At 37.5% G+C, this 16298-nt stretch overlaps 1 protein-coding gene across 1 annotated transcript in view; it reads right to left on the reverse strand.

The window, feature by feature from the left end:
- The window catches only part of LOC131852355 (uncharacterized), a 49199-nt gene that overhangs the window by 8689 nt on the left and 24212 nt on the right, over positions 1-16298 (reverse strand). Inside the window, exons 20-35 of the mRNA XM_059203023.1 lie at positions 16178-16272; positions 15640-15775; positions 14820-14977; positions 14067-14249; positions 13139-13296; positions 12310-12436; positions 11242-11372; positions 10229-10375; positions 8634-8775; positions 6965-7100; positions 5878-6077; positions 5085-5250; positions 3953-4278; positions 3407-3533; positions 2837-3017; positions 2135-2244 (exon numbers count right to left, since the gene is read on the reverse strand). Coding sequence (XP_059059006.1) covers positions 2135-2244; positions 2837-3017; positions 3407-3533; positions 3953-4278; positions 5085-5250; positions 5878-6077; positions 6965-7100; positions 8634-8775; positions 10229-10375; positions 11242-11372; positions 12310-12436; positions 13139-13296; positions 14067-14249; positions 14820-14977; positions 15640-15775; positions 16178-16272 — 2523 coding nt within the window. The remainder of the gene's footprint in view (positions 1-2134; positions 2245-2836; positions 3018-3406; positions 3534-3952; positions 4279-5084; positions 5251-5877; positions 6078-6964; positions 7101-8633; positions 8776-10228; positions 10376-11241; positions 11373-12309; positions 12437-13138; positions 13297-14066; positions 14250-14819; positions 14978-15639; positions 15776-16177; positions 16273-16298) is intronic.

A 16298-nucleotide genomic window follows, 5' to 3' on the forward strand; every position in this document is an offset into this window, starting at 1 on the left:
ATAGTACTATATATATATAGAGTAACTACTATATTATAGAGGTACTAAATGTAGTACGTATATTGTACTGGCTTAAATTTTTTATATTGATAACTAGTTGTTCCCGCGACTTCGTCGATATAAAGTTAAATTCCACGCGGACGAAGTCTACGTTACTCGTTATTACATCAGCTACCTGCCAAAAAAAGTCCCGCAAAAATCGATCCGGCCATTTCAGAGATTAGCCGGTATAAACAGACCGACAAACAGACAGACAAAAATTGTAAAGTGTTTTTTTGGTGTATATAACGTATTTATATTCAAATGCATGTAGTAAAAAACGGTTATATCAATGTTACAAACAGACACTTTAATTTTATTTATATGTATACAGATGGGTTGAAAGGAGAAATAAAAATTTGTACGGAAGTATCGTTATTTTTAAGCAAGGAGCTTGAAACTTTTTTAGGCTGTTCTTTAAATATAAATAAACATGACACTCAAAGTTTGTAAATGTTTTACCCTTAAGGGGGTAAAATAATAGGGGATGAAAGTTTGTATGAAAAATCGTCATTTACGACGCTACGACGGAAGATGAAAGTTCTTTTGGCTTTTTTGGATTATATTATTGAATATTTTTTTCATTATTTGGTCAATGTAATTCAATAAAGTCGGTCACCCTAGCAACTTTCATTTACGACGCTAGGATGAAGAAAGCTCTTTTGGCTTTTTTGTATTATATTATTGAATATTTTTTCATTATTTGGTCAATGTAATTCATCGAAGTCGGTCACCCTAGCAACGTTCATTTACGACGCTAGGATGATGAAAGTTCTATTGGCTTTTTTGTATTATATTATTGAAATATTTTTCATTATTTGGTCAATGTAATTCATTGAAGTTGGTCACCCTAGCAACGTAGCTGGGTACTATAATATCACTCGTGTTTACATTACGCTGATTCTATACAATTTATACTGACATTGCATCAATCTTTTGCTTCCTGACCTAAATACTGGGCAAGTGACAGCTGCTGTTTATACATGTGTATATATATGCATATATTTATGTAATACAGCTGGTAAATATTAACTTTTTTATCCATCAGGCGGGAGTTGGCCATCAGCCGCTCCATAAGTCCTACCTTTGGTTTGGAATGCCATCTGCACTCGCCCCCTATCGTCCGGTGAAGCTGTAAAGGCCAGCTGCGGCCAACAGCATTAGAGTAGTCCAAAAAAAGGATGGGACTTTATCAGAGCAAAATGTAGCCTATATAAACCTGGACAGTTAACATAGCGCCATCTAGTCCCACGGTAAGCAGAGCAAGCTCTGCTCTCTCTCTATCTCTCTCTCTGCTAATCTCAAGCTTATGTTATGTGTACTAGACAACTGATACAAATACATAGTTTTTTTTCGTAAATACATACAATGTATGTATGTATAATAATACATAGAAAACACCCAGATACAAATAATCATACTCATGAATACAAATGTTTGCAACGTGCCAGGAATCGAACCCGCGACTATCGAACGTAAGGCGGTGTGCTAAACCGCTGGAACACCGAGGCCAAGATTATATATATATATATATATAATCTTTGCCCGGGAATTTATCCGCGTGACCATACCAGATTAGTATAAAAATTTGCCTTGTACATCCAAAGAGCTACAATATGTTGCTATATGTATGTAAAATTTCATAACAATTAGTTACTAAGGTAAGAAAGAGTAACAAACTAATGAACTCACTTTCTTATCATCTTTTTCTCTTCTTATATTAATATCAATATTTGACACTAGTCAGATTTGCAACATGCACTTCAAATTTCTGGTTTGTCAGCTTGTTATAGGCTATGGTATACCAACAGGCGGGCCGTATGTTTTACCACATTCGTGTAGGAATAAATTAAAGTGGTCAGATTTGCAACCCGTACGTGACATTACTGGTCTGTCAGGTGGTTATAGGCTACGGTAACCGTTTACATCAGGCGGGCCGTATGTACCACATTTGTGTAGGAATAAATTAAAGTAGTCACATTTGCAACGCGAACGTAACATTTCTGGTCTGTTAGGCGGTTATAGGCTACAGTAATCGTTTACCATCAGGCGGGCCGTATGTTTTACCACCATTGTGTATAAATAAAGTGTTCACCTCTGACTGCTTCTTGGGCATAATGTCCCCGACGCCATTTTGTGTGAATGTGGTCAGAACAAAATACACCGAGCAGATATAGTAATTGTGACACCAACTGCCTCCAGCATCTGACAAACATTACAAGTTTTTTTTAATTTTATTTATTTTATTTATTTACTAGCTATACAAGCGACTTCGTCCGCGTGGAACTTAACATTATTTTTCTAAAATAAAAGTAGCCTATTACATCAGCTACCTGCCAAAAAAAGTCCCGTCAAAATCGGCCCAGCTATTTCAGAGATGAGACAAAAATTGTGGAATATGTTATTTTGGTGTATGTACCTTATTTATATTCATATGCATTTAGTAAACAACGGTTATTTAAATATTACAAACAGACACTCCCATTTAATTTTTATGTATATATGTATAGATTAACAGAAAACCAAGGCTGACACACAAAAACACTAAGCCACTGACAGGCTTTTTCAAATAACAACAATAATTCTGATAAATTTGACAATCTATACATATTAATAAAATTGGAGTGTCTGTTTGTAATATTAAAATAACCGTTGTGAATAATAAATAATTTCATGAAAATTTCTACACATGTTCTTGGAGCATAGAATGAACATAGCTTACTTTTCTAAAAAAAATGCGAGCGAAACCGCGGGTAAAAGTTAGTTACTATTATATAATATGCCCATTATACTTAACTGTTGTACATCCAAGAGGATCGCGGCTTGATCTCGTCTTCCATTACCCCTATGTAGTACCAGAGGCAGGCGGTGGTGTGCACGAATAGTGTGAACCAGATCAGCACCGAGAACACGGTGCTCAGCGTCAGGTTGATGGTCAGCCGCTCGTGGTGACGCTTCAGGCACTTGTGTACAGTTACCTACATGATTGGGTAGTACTGAAATGGCAACGCATGTTGGTCCGCTCCGATCGGTCCAATGTCTAATTCCAACGGGGATCGAAATTACGGCGGCCTGAGCCGAGATTCGAACCCCTAGCGGTGTCCTCAGACTAAAGTCGCAACAAATCTAAACACTTGCGCGGTGGAAACAAGTTTTTGTCTTCTAGAACAACTGAAAAAGATTTTTATTCATTCTACGACGATGGCAAGGACAAACAAGTCTGGATGAAGTCGAAATAATTGTCGCGAAAGGCGACAACATTGTCAATTCATTAATTTCCGGTACATATATATAAAATATTAATGTAGATATTAACATAAGTTTTAATAATAATATAGTATACCTATATAGCAATAAAGGTACTTACAATCCTGAACATTCTGTTGAGTCTCAACCAAGAGAACAACATCCAGCGATGCCTGGTCGCAAGCAAGCTAAACACCTCGATGGGGACACACGACAGTATGTCGTATTTGAATTCGCTTCTAAAATATCTGCAATAGTGTATCGTTGCGGGGTAATAATACTATTGTAAAGTATTATTTTATAAACAGAGTTTTATGTGATACTAGCTATCACGGCAAACGTTGTTTTGCCTTAAAATAAAATAAAAAAATTAGGGTTGGACTACACCTAACATTTAGGGGGATGAAAAGTAGATGTTGGCCGATTCTCAGACCTACTCAATATGCTCACAAAATTTCATGAGAATCGGTCAAGCCGTTTCGGAGGAGTATGGGAACGAAAATTGTGACACGAGAATTTTATATATAAGATATAAAGAAATCATTATTCATGTAGGACATTTTAGCCGCTTATGAACGTCAAATTTTTTATATTATAATTTGCAAAAAATATCATGAAATAAGTGTGACAGAATTTCCGGATGACCCCAAGATTGCATTAAACTTACGCATTCCTCAGCGGCAGTAGTATCTTTCTCAAATGCGCTGACTCCACGATATAAGGCAGTGAGTACTGCATCAATATCTTCACAGAGAACCCCAAGTCGAGCGCATATAGCAACAAAATCACCAGGAGGCTGTTATTTTGGAACCCCGCGTTGTATACATCCATGTAGATGCAAAGCATGGAGACTATTATGAGGTACATTTGGATCGACTTGTCTTTGAAGTAAAGGTGCTTTATCAGGCCTTTGCGACTTCGTATCACAGTTGGCGAGCTCACGCTGCGGTCTCGTAAGTTCCGCATGGAGTCGGAACTACCGGCGATGTAGTTCTGCAAATGTTAACGTGTGTAAAAGTGTGTATACCGAGAACTTCTTGGGCTAAAGATTTCTACCCTCTAGGTAAGGTTCAAATTTGCCTGACACGAAATATATATGTCAGTTTATATTTCCTATTAGCTGCCTTTACACTCTTTACGCTCTTTCAGGCGTGAATCGGCATTCACACGTAAAAGAATATGCTTCATATCAGGGAAGACTGGAGGATGGTTGTATGAATTCAGATCAGCTTTAAGAGAATAAACGTTGTATAAAAAATGGTAACGTTATGTTATCTGTGATACTATAAACATTTCAGGCACATTATCAGGTATTTGTGTATAGATGGAATAAAAAAAATACATATATATTTTTTTAATAACGCGATGACTGCGAACAGGGACGAATGGAAGCGAAAAACATTACGCCGACCCCAAATAAATGGGATAAGGAAGAACAGATGATGATGATATATTTTTAAATATAAAATAAAAAAAATTAAATTGTAGAGAAAAACTGAATTGTACAGAATATTAAATATAGAAAATGAAATCAAAATATTAAGTATACAAGAAAAATTAAGAAAAGTGTGTGTAATCCATGTTTTTGATTAGGAGTGTTTGTATGTGTAGGTCTGTGTAGATAGCAATTATGCGATTGTGTGCTTGTTGTCATTTTACGACTGTACGGATCTTATTCAAAGACGTGACGATATATCACATTATATCAACACTGTGCTATTGTAATCGAATTATTTCTTTAAAGAAATAAACATTTTTTCATTTTCATATATGTGGAGGAAGTATAAATAACAGCTGACCGGATTGTTGGCCCTGTGGTTGTCAATGAGGGCCAGTACTGAGGGGAAGTCAGCGACGATGTGTCTGAAGGCGGCGGCGCTGATCTGCAGCACGTGCGTGCGGCAGCCAGCCACCACCGACACGCGGCTACGGGCGCTCGAGGTACCCTCAATGTTCCCCACCACGCTGTACGAACCAGATGTGGACATATATTAGCACACTTTCATCTTGTAGCTAGTACACATAGTAATGTCGTAGCTGTTTGTCCTTACGGCTATCGAAGGGTAAAGGCACAGAGACACCGAGTCATCTGTGTTGTCACTAATAGCTGACAGAATAGCGCCGAGACAATTAGTTGCCACGGCATATGATGAGTGTCGAATGCAACTGTTATCAATAAATGTTTTCTTTCTTTCTTTATTTATTTTCAGTAAATGCATACAGACATCGTCTTTGATCTGCGGAATCTCGATGGCGCGGGAAAGCAACTTCCTCGATATTGAGAATACTTGCACGTGAGTCACGGCTCTGATAGTGTAGTAAGCAGGCAAGCCTGGAGTTCATGAGACTCTGTTAGAGTCCAGATTATTTAATAAGTTTTTGTAAAGTCATCATCTGCTTCTTCCTTATCCCATTTGGGGTCGGCGTAATATGTTTTTCTCTTCATCACTGTTCGTAGTCATCTCGTTATTTACTCCCTTCCTTAGCTTCTTTCACACAGTGCAACCATCTCTTTTTCGGCCTTCCTCTGCCCTTATAACCATCCACATTCATATGTAACCTTTCCATTATTTTCCTGTATTAAATGCTGACCTGCCCCTGGTGAGCTCGCAGAGCGTGCTGCCAACTGCGCTGGTCTCCCGCACGTGCAGGCGGCCGTAGTCCACGAAGTACATGTCGGAGACCACGTCGTCCGGCTCCACGAGGACCATATCCCGCAACAGGTACACGCTGCGCACCGCGCGCCCCAGGTTCCTCAGTAACGACACGTCGCAGTTCACCAGGAACGGGCACTGAACAATTATAGTACCAAATGATCGAAATTTTACCGTAATATAATCCTTACTCCTTACTAATATTATAAATGCGAAAGTAAATCTCTCTGTCTGTCTGTTTGTCTCGCTTTCAAGCGAAAACTACTGCTCCGATTAAAATAAAATTTGGTATACAGATAGTCTAGACCCTGAGAAAGGACATAGGGTACTTTTTAATGCGAAGACAGGATTGTAAGAGGTTGAAAGGGGATGAAACGTTGTATGGAAGTATCATAATTTTTAAAGGTAGATGTTTGAAACTTATTTTTTAAGCTTTTGACTATCAATATGACATTCAAAGTTTGTATGAAATTTACCCTTAAGGGAGTAAACTAAAATAGGGGATGAAATAGAAATTGCTCATTCATCCTCTATGAGTGGCAGGCACAGCTAGTTAAAAAAAAAATGGGTTTGGACCACTCTTATCCTAAATGATAAGAGTGGTCCACTCCGTAGTCCTATTTTTAGATCTAGTTATATTCAGTAGATCTGAAGACCACGTAGCGTAGTCCTAACGCTACGTGGTCCAGGACAAAGGGGGAATCGGATTGTAAGTAATGTGAATTATTGAACCCATTGCTAGCAATGTACCATGTCAGATTGACCTCCACGTCGTACCCCTGGAAACCATCGTGATAAATTCCTGGTGAATTTCTCACGATGGGCTAACTGAACTGACCTCATGTTCATCCTATCATCCTCCACTGATGCCCCGCCAGCGTAAACCGTTAGCGCAGGCGGGGGCTCATTTCATTATCATCTATTAAAAAAAAGTGGTCCAGGCCCAATTTTTTTTAAAGGGTGTATTTCGGCGGAAATTTGTTACAAAGATTGCATTAGGAGTATTTTATATATTAAGAGATAACCTTTGCGAATGTTGGTCCGTAGATATGAAGGATGGTGTCAGTGCGCAGTGTGATTTGATCGCACATTTTGAGCACATTCCTGTAATCCACTCCGCCCGTTTTGTCCCAATTGTATTCATAGTAGTCCAGAACTACTCTACAAGAAAACATAAATTGTTAGTTAATTCAAATTTAAATTAAAAATATCTCTATTCATGTAGGTCTATTACAGACTCTTATAATATATCAAATTTACCGTCAGTTCGGAATGATTTCAAGATGAGAAGAACCGACAAGAAATTCAGCTCGTATTCTTTTCAAATAAATGTTGTACATGTTAACCATAATACAGATTCATTTAAATTCAAATTTGGGAGAATAGAGTGACCACCAGCATATGCTATTGCAAAAGCAAAAAGTCTAATCATTGTTCGTAACTTGAACAGACCAGTCCCTACAAGCAGCACCCGTTCACGAGTATGATGGATGAGCCAGCCATCATTGCACTCAACCATATTAGAGGGAGCACATCGACCCGGTCCATAACACAAGTTTTGCTTAGATGAATCCCGCCACATGACACCCACAGCCGGCTGCTGAAAAGTAGCCGGCTTCCGGCCGATGGCGCTGGGTGGTTCACCCCAGCAGAATGCTCGGACACTGAGCTTAGTCTTGAGGCACCCAGCGGTCCATAACAGACCAGCAGACGACCCAGTCAGTCAGTCAGCTGTACTTAGCTTGGGTTTAGATGGCGCTGTGATATTGTCATGAGATATTACTATCATTATTATTTACATTTTACTATAGAAATACCAATTATCTTTTTTAAAATAAGTTTAGTATAAGCATTTTTGAAGTCATATATTTTTAATTCTATCACTCATTCGGAACACAGACTGATCGCAAGAAGAATGAGCAGGAAGCGTGTTGCTTTTTTAAATAAATATTAACACAATGTGTATTTAATAACAAACTTAACAAGGATAAGGCATGCGATAATCAACATAGAAACTGCTACGCACTCAATCTTTGTGCAATGAGATAATATTGTCAGTGCTATTAATTTTAAATTAGTATTTTTGTACAAAAACACGCTTCAATTGTTTAATAAGCTTGTTTATAAAGAAAGTGTTTATTAATTTTATATATTTGTCAATGAAGTAGAAATAGAAATAGAAATAATCTTTATTAAAATAAACTCATTACAAGCACTTTTGAATAGTCATATTTTGATTCTACCACTCATTCGGAATACAGATTCATCACAAGAAGAATGAGCAAGTAACTTATGTGTTGCTCTTTTTAATAGATGTTTTTTTATATAAATAATTACAGTATAACAAGTAAGAGGCATGCGATATACATATAATGTCATAGACATAGAAGTCGCTACGCACTCATTATTAATGTAATCAGATAATATTGTCAGTGCTATATATTTAAAGTTTTTCTATAAAAACATTATTATCGTTAACATTATTCTTCAATTTTATAGTAAGCTTTTTTGCAAAGGAACTGTTTTATTTGACATTTAAATCTTTTTTCTGGCAGATTTATAACAGACTCTGGTATTTTATTGTAAAACCTTACGCAATTTCCATAAAACGAATTACTAACTTTAGCCAAACGTCTTTTAGGTAAAATCAGTTTGTTATTAATATAGTAGATGAATAATACAATATGAACATACTTCTGCAGGGCGGGGTGTATGTTCTCTCGGCGCATAAACACGATCATATCCGTCATATGGTGCTGGAAGCCGGCCAGCAGCGTGTTCACGTTACCTCTGATGCTGATGATGCGCACAGAGAAGTACGTCGTCATCATTGCACCTGGAGGTTACATTAATGCAAACAATTTTCTTTAATAATCTAAATATATATGTATAACTCAAAGGTGACTGACATAGTGATCTATCAACGCACAGCCCAAACCACTGGACGGATCGGGCTGAAATTTAGCATGCAGGTAGATGTTATGACGAAAGCATCCGCTAAGAAAGGATTTTGATTAATTCTACTCCCAAGGGGATAAAATAGGGGATGAAAGTTTGTATGAAACTTTGTCAATTTTAAACCGATCGGGCTGAGACTTTGCATGCAAAAATCTACTATGACGTCGGCATCCCCTAAGAAAGGATTTTGATAAATTTCACCCCTAAGGGGATAAATTAACGCGAGAGAAGCCGCGGGCAAAAGCTAGTATTTACACATAATCACAGGATGCCATTAAAAAAAATAGATCATTGAAGAATCGGCTATTATTTTTTAATAATATACTTGTATAGAGTCGATAATTGAAACCAAAGATAATAATCGTAAAAGTCATGAAACCCATTGGAAGAAGGAGATAATATAACAAAAATGATAGTAAAAACTTGCTTAATTGAATAATCTTTTGTATTTACTAATCTTTTATAAAAAATGTAAATAGAAAAATTGTAGATCTTTTTACCTACCACATCTAGTCACACACCACATTATATTTTCATGTTTAGTTGTAATTATTTATGACATTTTTATTAAATTATTATTTGCACAATTTGACCCACTCAACACTTCCTATGCCACGCAGTAATGAGTTGACTGGAAGAGATATCTTTTAGAGATAAGTCCTCCTTTGTTAACATTATTTCTAATTAATATACTTATAAAATGTATTTATGTGGCGCAAATTGATACCTTCTATACGGCATCGGCCTCTGCAATAGTTTGACGACCTCGGTGGTCTAGCGGTCTAGCACACCGCTTTACGACCGATGGTCGCGGGTTCGATTTCTCGCACGGCACTAACATTTGTAATCATGAGTATGATGGTCTGGGTGTTTTCTATGTGTAATAGGTATGTATTTACGAAAAAAAAAATCTATGTATATGTATCAGTTATCTGGTACCAATAACACAAGCTTTAGCTAGCTTAACATGGGTATAGATGGCGCTGTGAAAAAAAATAATGTTCTCAATAACATTATCTGAAGTGGCCATCAAAATTATCAATATAGTCAGAGTTGGCATTAAAGAAACAGATGTATCATTCTTTAGATATTATTTATTGTTGCACCGATGTGGGTGGCATATCTTCGGAATAAACCGTAAATATTTAATGGAATAAAAAAAAACAATAAAAGAATAGAAAATTAGGTAAGGTTGTAGGTAAGGTTGTGGTGGACAGCCTTACCTACAATTTTCTATAGGACTTATAGTTATCCGTAAATCGAGATAAACCCTTTTTTACCCTTAAAAACTCATCCCCTCTACTTCCAGACTCGAAACATCCAATACTAACCAATGACCATTCCAATGTACAAAACCCGCATGAGATGGAAGTTGCTCGGGTTGAGGCTGTTGTACCCAGTGGTGGTGGTCTCAAAAACCACCCAGAAGTACGACGCCAGGTGGAGATTCCACGGCGTCTCCGTCACGTTGAAACGAACTAGTAAAATATAGAACAAATATATCGTATAGCCTTACCATACAATTGTAATTGCAAACAAGCTGACAGTCCACCTGATAGTAAGTGGTAACCGTCGCATATATACAATTATACTACGGTCACGTTATCATGTGACATCGGTGATACAACTCATGCGTTGCCAACCATCACGTTGAAACAAACTAGTAAAACGGAATAGTTTTAATGACGGAGAATGGCAAACAAACTTACGGTCCATGTGATGGTAAGTGGTAACTTTTGCGTATATACGTGAACATTACGGATATCACGTTATACAAGTGATGCTTTGCCATTAGAGAGTACTAAGATGTCATGCCACTTATCCTGTAATTTCACAACTTAATCTTTATCATGTGACTTCGGTGATACAACTGAGACGTTGCTATTCGAGACGACTGAGATGTCATGCCTCTTATCCAGTAATATCACTGCTTAAACTGCACTCATTGGTCAAAACATAGTTCAGATTTAGCTTGAAAGCCTCTCCGGCGAGCCGTTAACATTGGTCTCACATGCTAATGGTGCTACCATTAGCTTGTGAGACCAAAGTAGAATTAAACAAAATAATATAAATATATATTAATCTTCTTTACAAATTATAAAATAAAGTCGCTTCCACTGTCTGGTAGCTTAGATCTTTTAAACTACGCAACGGATTTTAATGCAATTTCTAGCAATAGATAGAGTGATTCAAGAGGAAGATTTATAATTATGATACATGTGTGTTATTTATAGAACAAAATGAAAATTTCAAAGATCTATAATGCATCCTTGCAAAACCGAAGAGGGTCGTTAGTTTACAAGACTCAACTCACATGACTTGCTGAACAGGTTTATCCAGGAACCACCCTTGTCCTCGAGCGGTACGATCAGACACTGGGTATCATCCATAGAGCTGAATATGTTCACGGAGTAGAAGACGACGCAGCACGTCAGCACGTTCAGCAAGCTCAAGAACAGAGGGATGGCCTTGATGCTGCACCATTATATGTTTAGAACAGAATAGAATATATCTTTATTGCTAACTTTGTGGTACATTAATTTGCAGGTAATTTTATTATATTTACAAATTGCTTCATGAATAGAATAGAATAGAAATAATCTTTATTCAAATAAACTCATTACAAGCACTTTTGAATAGTCATATTTTGATTACCATAAAACGAATAACTAACTTTAGTTAAACAATATTTAGGTAAAATCAGTTTGTTATTGTTACGTAACCTTTTATTACTGTAATGTAAATGTGTAATGTGTTCATATAATATAAATATAAGCTCTCTTTACTATTAGGAAGAATATAAGCACTAGTCATATTGTTTATTCTACCACCCAATCAGAAATGTGTATCATCGAAGAACGAGCAAGAAACAACTTTTAAATTTAAATAAATAGAATAGAATAGAAAATCATTTATTCAAATTTCGATTCGATATATTCAGCTTAAAAAAGGTAACATTTAAATCTAATGCTACAAAATTGTTACTTCGTAGTAAGAAACTAGTAAAATTTGCATAAATTAGATGGTATAAGCATTGTATTGTATAAATTGGACTTGTGGATAAACAGAACAATAATATGTTAATACTTTAGTGTTGTAATACTGAATATTATAGATAATTGTGAGAAAACATTTAATTGGCCTTATTTTTAAGTACATATTATTTGTATTTCGCTGTTGGTTTTCAAAATAAATAAAAAAAAAAACAAATAAACTTACATTGAAGCACTTTTGAATAGTCATTACAAGTTTTTAATCTACCGCTCATTCGGAAAGCTGTCTCATTACAGAAAGAACGAGCAAGAAACTTGCGTATTACTCTTTTAAATAATTTTATTATTACTTTACATTTTTAAGTTTAAGTGTGTGAATACAAATGTTGTCCAGGATTCAGTTAATCAAAATGTCTTACACAAGCAGGATGTCTCTCCTCTCGATGTACCCGGAGAGCGTGAGCATGGCGCCGGGCAGGCGGTACAGCTGCAGGAGGCGGTTCAGCATCAGGAACTGCCGTGTTTGTGTCAAGCGGTACTTGTCCTCTGTCATTATTTTATATAATGAATGGTAAGCCAACTGACAGTCGATGGTAAATGATCAAATCAAATAAAAATAATTTATTCATTTAGGATCGGGTTTTTTAAAAAGGGTATGTTAAGGTTTCTTAAGGGTTGGCAACGCGCACTTGACACCCCTGATGTTTCAGGCGTCCATAGGCTACGGTAACCGTTTACCATCAGATGGGCCGTATGCTTGTTTGCCACCTACGTGGTATAAAGAAAATTATAGCCGCTTATGAATCTCAAGGAATTCTGGAAGGCATTGGATGCGAACAGCGCAGGAGGGATCGTCGTGGAGATCTTTGGGGGAGGCCTATGTCCAGCAGTGGACGTCCTCCGGGCTGCGATGATGATGAATTCCAAAGTTTTTATTAATATTTTTCTCTACCGATCCTTTCTACTGCTAACCTGTTATAGAGAACTTATGATAAATAATTCCAATTAGCTACACTAAAATAATATTAATTAAGATTAGAATCAAGGAATCACCTTCTGAAGATTCTCTCCAAGGGACGGTCTCGTATTAGCGCTGCTGCTTCATCCTAAGGTACCGCGTAATGAATATAGGTCATGAAGGTTTTCGGATGGTTCCCTCTTTCGTGCTCCTTTATTAGAGTATCGTAATGAACATGAACCGTATGCTCGATTACCACCATCGAAGTATACAAAAAAAGGAATATTTACGGAATGATTCCCTTCCAGGCACTTCAAGGTACTCCAAAGGTAACGAGCAGAAGAGATCCACGATGAAGGCACCTTTCAAGTAGTGTGCTGCAGTGCTTGAAGGATGGTACACCAGGATACCCTGCTCGTTGTAGTAACCAACCAGCATACGCTGAAGGCTGGTCAATTTTAAACCACTTTAGAGTCTCAAGTATCCAGACGTCATTTGACAGCCTCGGTGGTTTAGCGGTTTGCCACACCGCCTTACTTCCGATGGTCGCGGGTTCGATTCCACGTACGGTACGAATATTTGTATTGATGAGTATGATTGTTTATATCGGTCTGTGTTTTCTACCTGTAATATGTACATATGTATATAGGGATTAGGGAAGTGCTAGTAGCTCCAACATTGAAATTCTCCAACGGTTCCAGATCACCCATTTTTATGGCACCATTGTTTATAACTAAATCGGAGATCCATTATTTCTCGGATTTACTTAAATTACGTAAGGAGCTTGCTAGCACAAGCTCTAAATATAAGGCTCAGCTGAGTATACACCCTAATGATCTAGCCCACAGGTTACCTGTTAATAACACCCCAAAACGCCTGACACAAATACTGGAGTTAGATAAAGTGTACTCCAGGTCCTGAAACTTAACATAGCGCCGGAGGCATCATTAAAATAAAAAGTCGTGCACTCACTACTGACTGCAGACTTGCATACTTATTTACCAACTAATCTGATTATAGTACACCTACTGATTACGGATATACAAGGAATAAAACAAAACATATATATATATATTTATATCAATTGTATAGTACTCATAACAAGCTCTATTTTCCTTGGAACTAGATTGCAGTATGAATTGTTCAGGTATTATTAATATTAGTACATTATTCCTTATGATGGAAAAAGGGGTTATTATAATCAAACAGGAAACATACATATCAAAATAAGCGGAGATATCAAGCAGCCAGGTGAAGAAGTAGAGCGAGGGCCACTGCAGCACCAGGTACGAGTAGCTGGGGAACACCATCGCGGAGCAAAGCGCGCACCACGCACGGAACCACTCGTACCTCACCAAATACCGGCCGTCCGGACGGATCGAGAACCGGGGAAACATGTATCTGCACAACGGATTTTTTATACATGATAATGCAACGGTGCACCCTCCTGCGATAACGGTTTACACTGGCGGGGCACCAGTGGAGGACGATAAGATGAGCATGAGGTCAGGTCAGTTGGCCCATCGTGACAAACTCACCAGTAATTTATTTATAATACTTGCTATAATATATATCCTTCCTAACATTTTTTTATACATGATAATGCAACGGTGCACCCTCCTGCGATAACGGTTTACACTGGCGGGGCACCAGTCGAGGACGATAAGATGAGCATGAGGTCAGGTCAGTTGGCCCATCGTGACAAACTCACCAGTAATTTATTTATAATACTTGCTATATGCATATATATATATATATCCTAATATTAAAAGTAAATGGCGTCCAGGGTTATTAGTCCACATAAGTAATAATCCCTCAACGGTGAAATGGCTCATTCACCAGCATCAAAATAGTTTCTCTCGCAGACGACTTTTTACGCGTTTCACCACTTAAAATCTACCATAATCGGATTCAATTGCAACTGTTCAAATTAAAAGAGCTAAAATACCTAAACTGTTATAAAAATCTGACCTTAGTATTGACAAGAATCCCAAACTTTTAAAGGGATGCAGGTATTCATTATCCATCTCGTATTTCTTGGGCAGTGGGAATTGTACAATGTTCGGCGTCGGGCTGGGTGGCTCATACCAGAGGAAGGACTCGCGGGCCATCAACAAGCGAGTGTATTCCTTGCAAATGCAATATTTTTTTAATGAAATATATTAGATCACTTGATATGGCAGGATAATTTTTTGAAAATCATTGTAGAGGGAAAAATAGAAGGAAAGAGGGGGAGGGGAAGACCAAGGCACAGCTACATCAAGCAAATGGGAGTCGTGTCGTACCAACATTTACAGAGCATGATGAAAGATCGCGGTAAGTGGCAAAAGCTTCACCGACAAGAGCGCAGCTCTTAAGTTATGTATAAATAATCTCAACACACACAGCGCTACAACCCGGTGTTCTGGCGGTTTAGCACACCGCTTTACTTCCGATGGTCGCGGGTTCGCTTGCTAGAACGGTACAGACATTTGTATTCATGAGTATGATTGTTTGTATCGGTCTGGGTGTTTTCTATATATATTAAGTATACCAAAAACAATATGTAGTCTATTCTACCCATAACACACAAACTCTGCTTAGCTTGAGACTAGATTTATAATTTTGTATGAGTCTGCATTGACCGGCTCATACAAAATAATAATAATATCTCTAGACAATTCACACAAACACCCTGACTGATACAAACAATCTAAATACAAATGTTAAAAATCCGCAACCATTGCATTTAGGCGGCATGCTATACGAAAGCGCTAGACGAAAATAGAAATCCAAAAGTATTCAAAAGTACCGGTTGTGATTTGACGAACTCGATGGCGTCTTTGATCTGCGGAATCTCGATGGCGCGGGAGAGCACCTTCCTCGATATTGAGAATACTTGCACGTGAGTCACGGCCCTGATGGTGTAGTAAGCAGGCAACCCTGGAGTTCATCAAACTCTATTAGAGTCCAGATTATTTAATAAGTTTTAGAAATGTCATCATCTGCTTCTTCCTTATCCCATTTATTTGGGGTCGTCGTAATATGTTTTTCTCTTTCATTCATCACTGTTCGTAGTCATCTCGTTATTTACTCCCTCTCCAACCATATCATCTTTCACACAGTCCACCCATCTCTTTTTCGGCCTTTCTGTGTCGTTATAAACATTCACATTCATATGTAACGCCTTCCTTAAAATATTATCTTCATTCCTACGCCTTACATGCCTATAAGTAAGATTTTCATCACTACCTCTGAGCCATTTTCATTGGCATTTCATTCAAGGGCATACCTATATAAAACCAATAATTTATTTTATCAGTGTTTCCAGCATTGTTCAAAAATAAGATTCGAAATTTGACTCACGTAAAAGGCATTCCAGGACACCAAAGTGGGCTTTAACACCGAGAAAACCAACCGCTTGTCTAGTATACGGATTAAAAATCTGGAAATAAATAAGGGATCGTGAAT

The sequence above is a fragment of the Achroia grisella genome, unplaced genomic scaffold, assembly GCF_030625045.1.
Source record: "Achroia grisella isolate CSIRO2021 unplaced genomic scaffold, CSIRO_AGI_Agris_v1 utg842, whole genome shotgun sequence".
Classification (NCBI taxonomy): Eukaryota; Metazoa; Arthropoda; class Insecta; order Lepidoptera; family Pyralidae; genus Achroia; species Achroia grisella.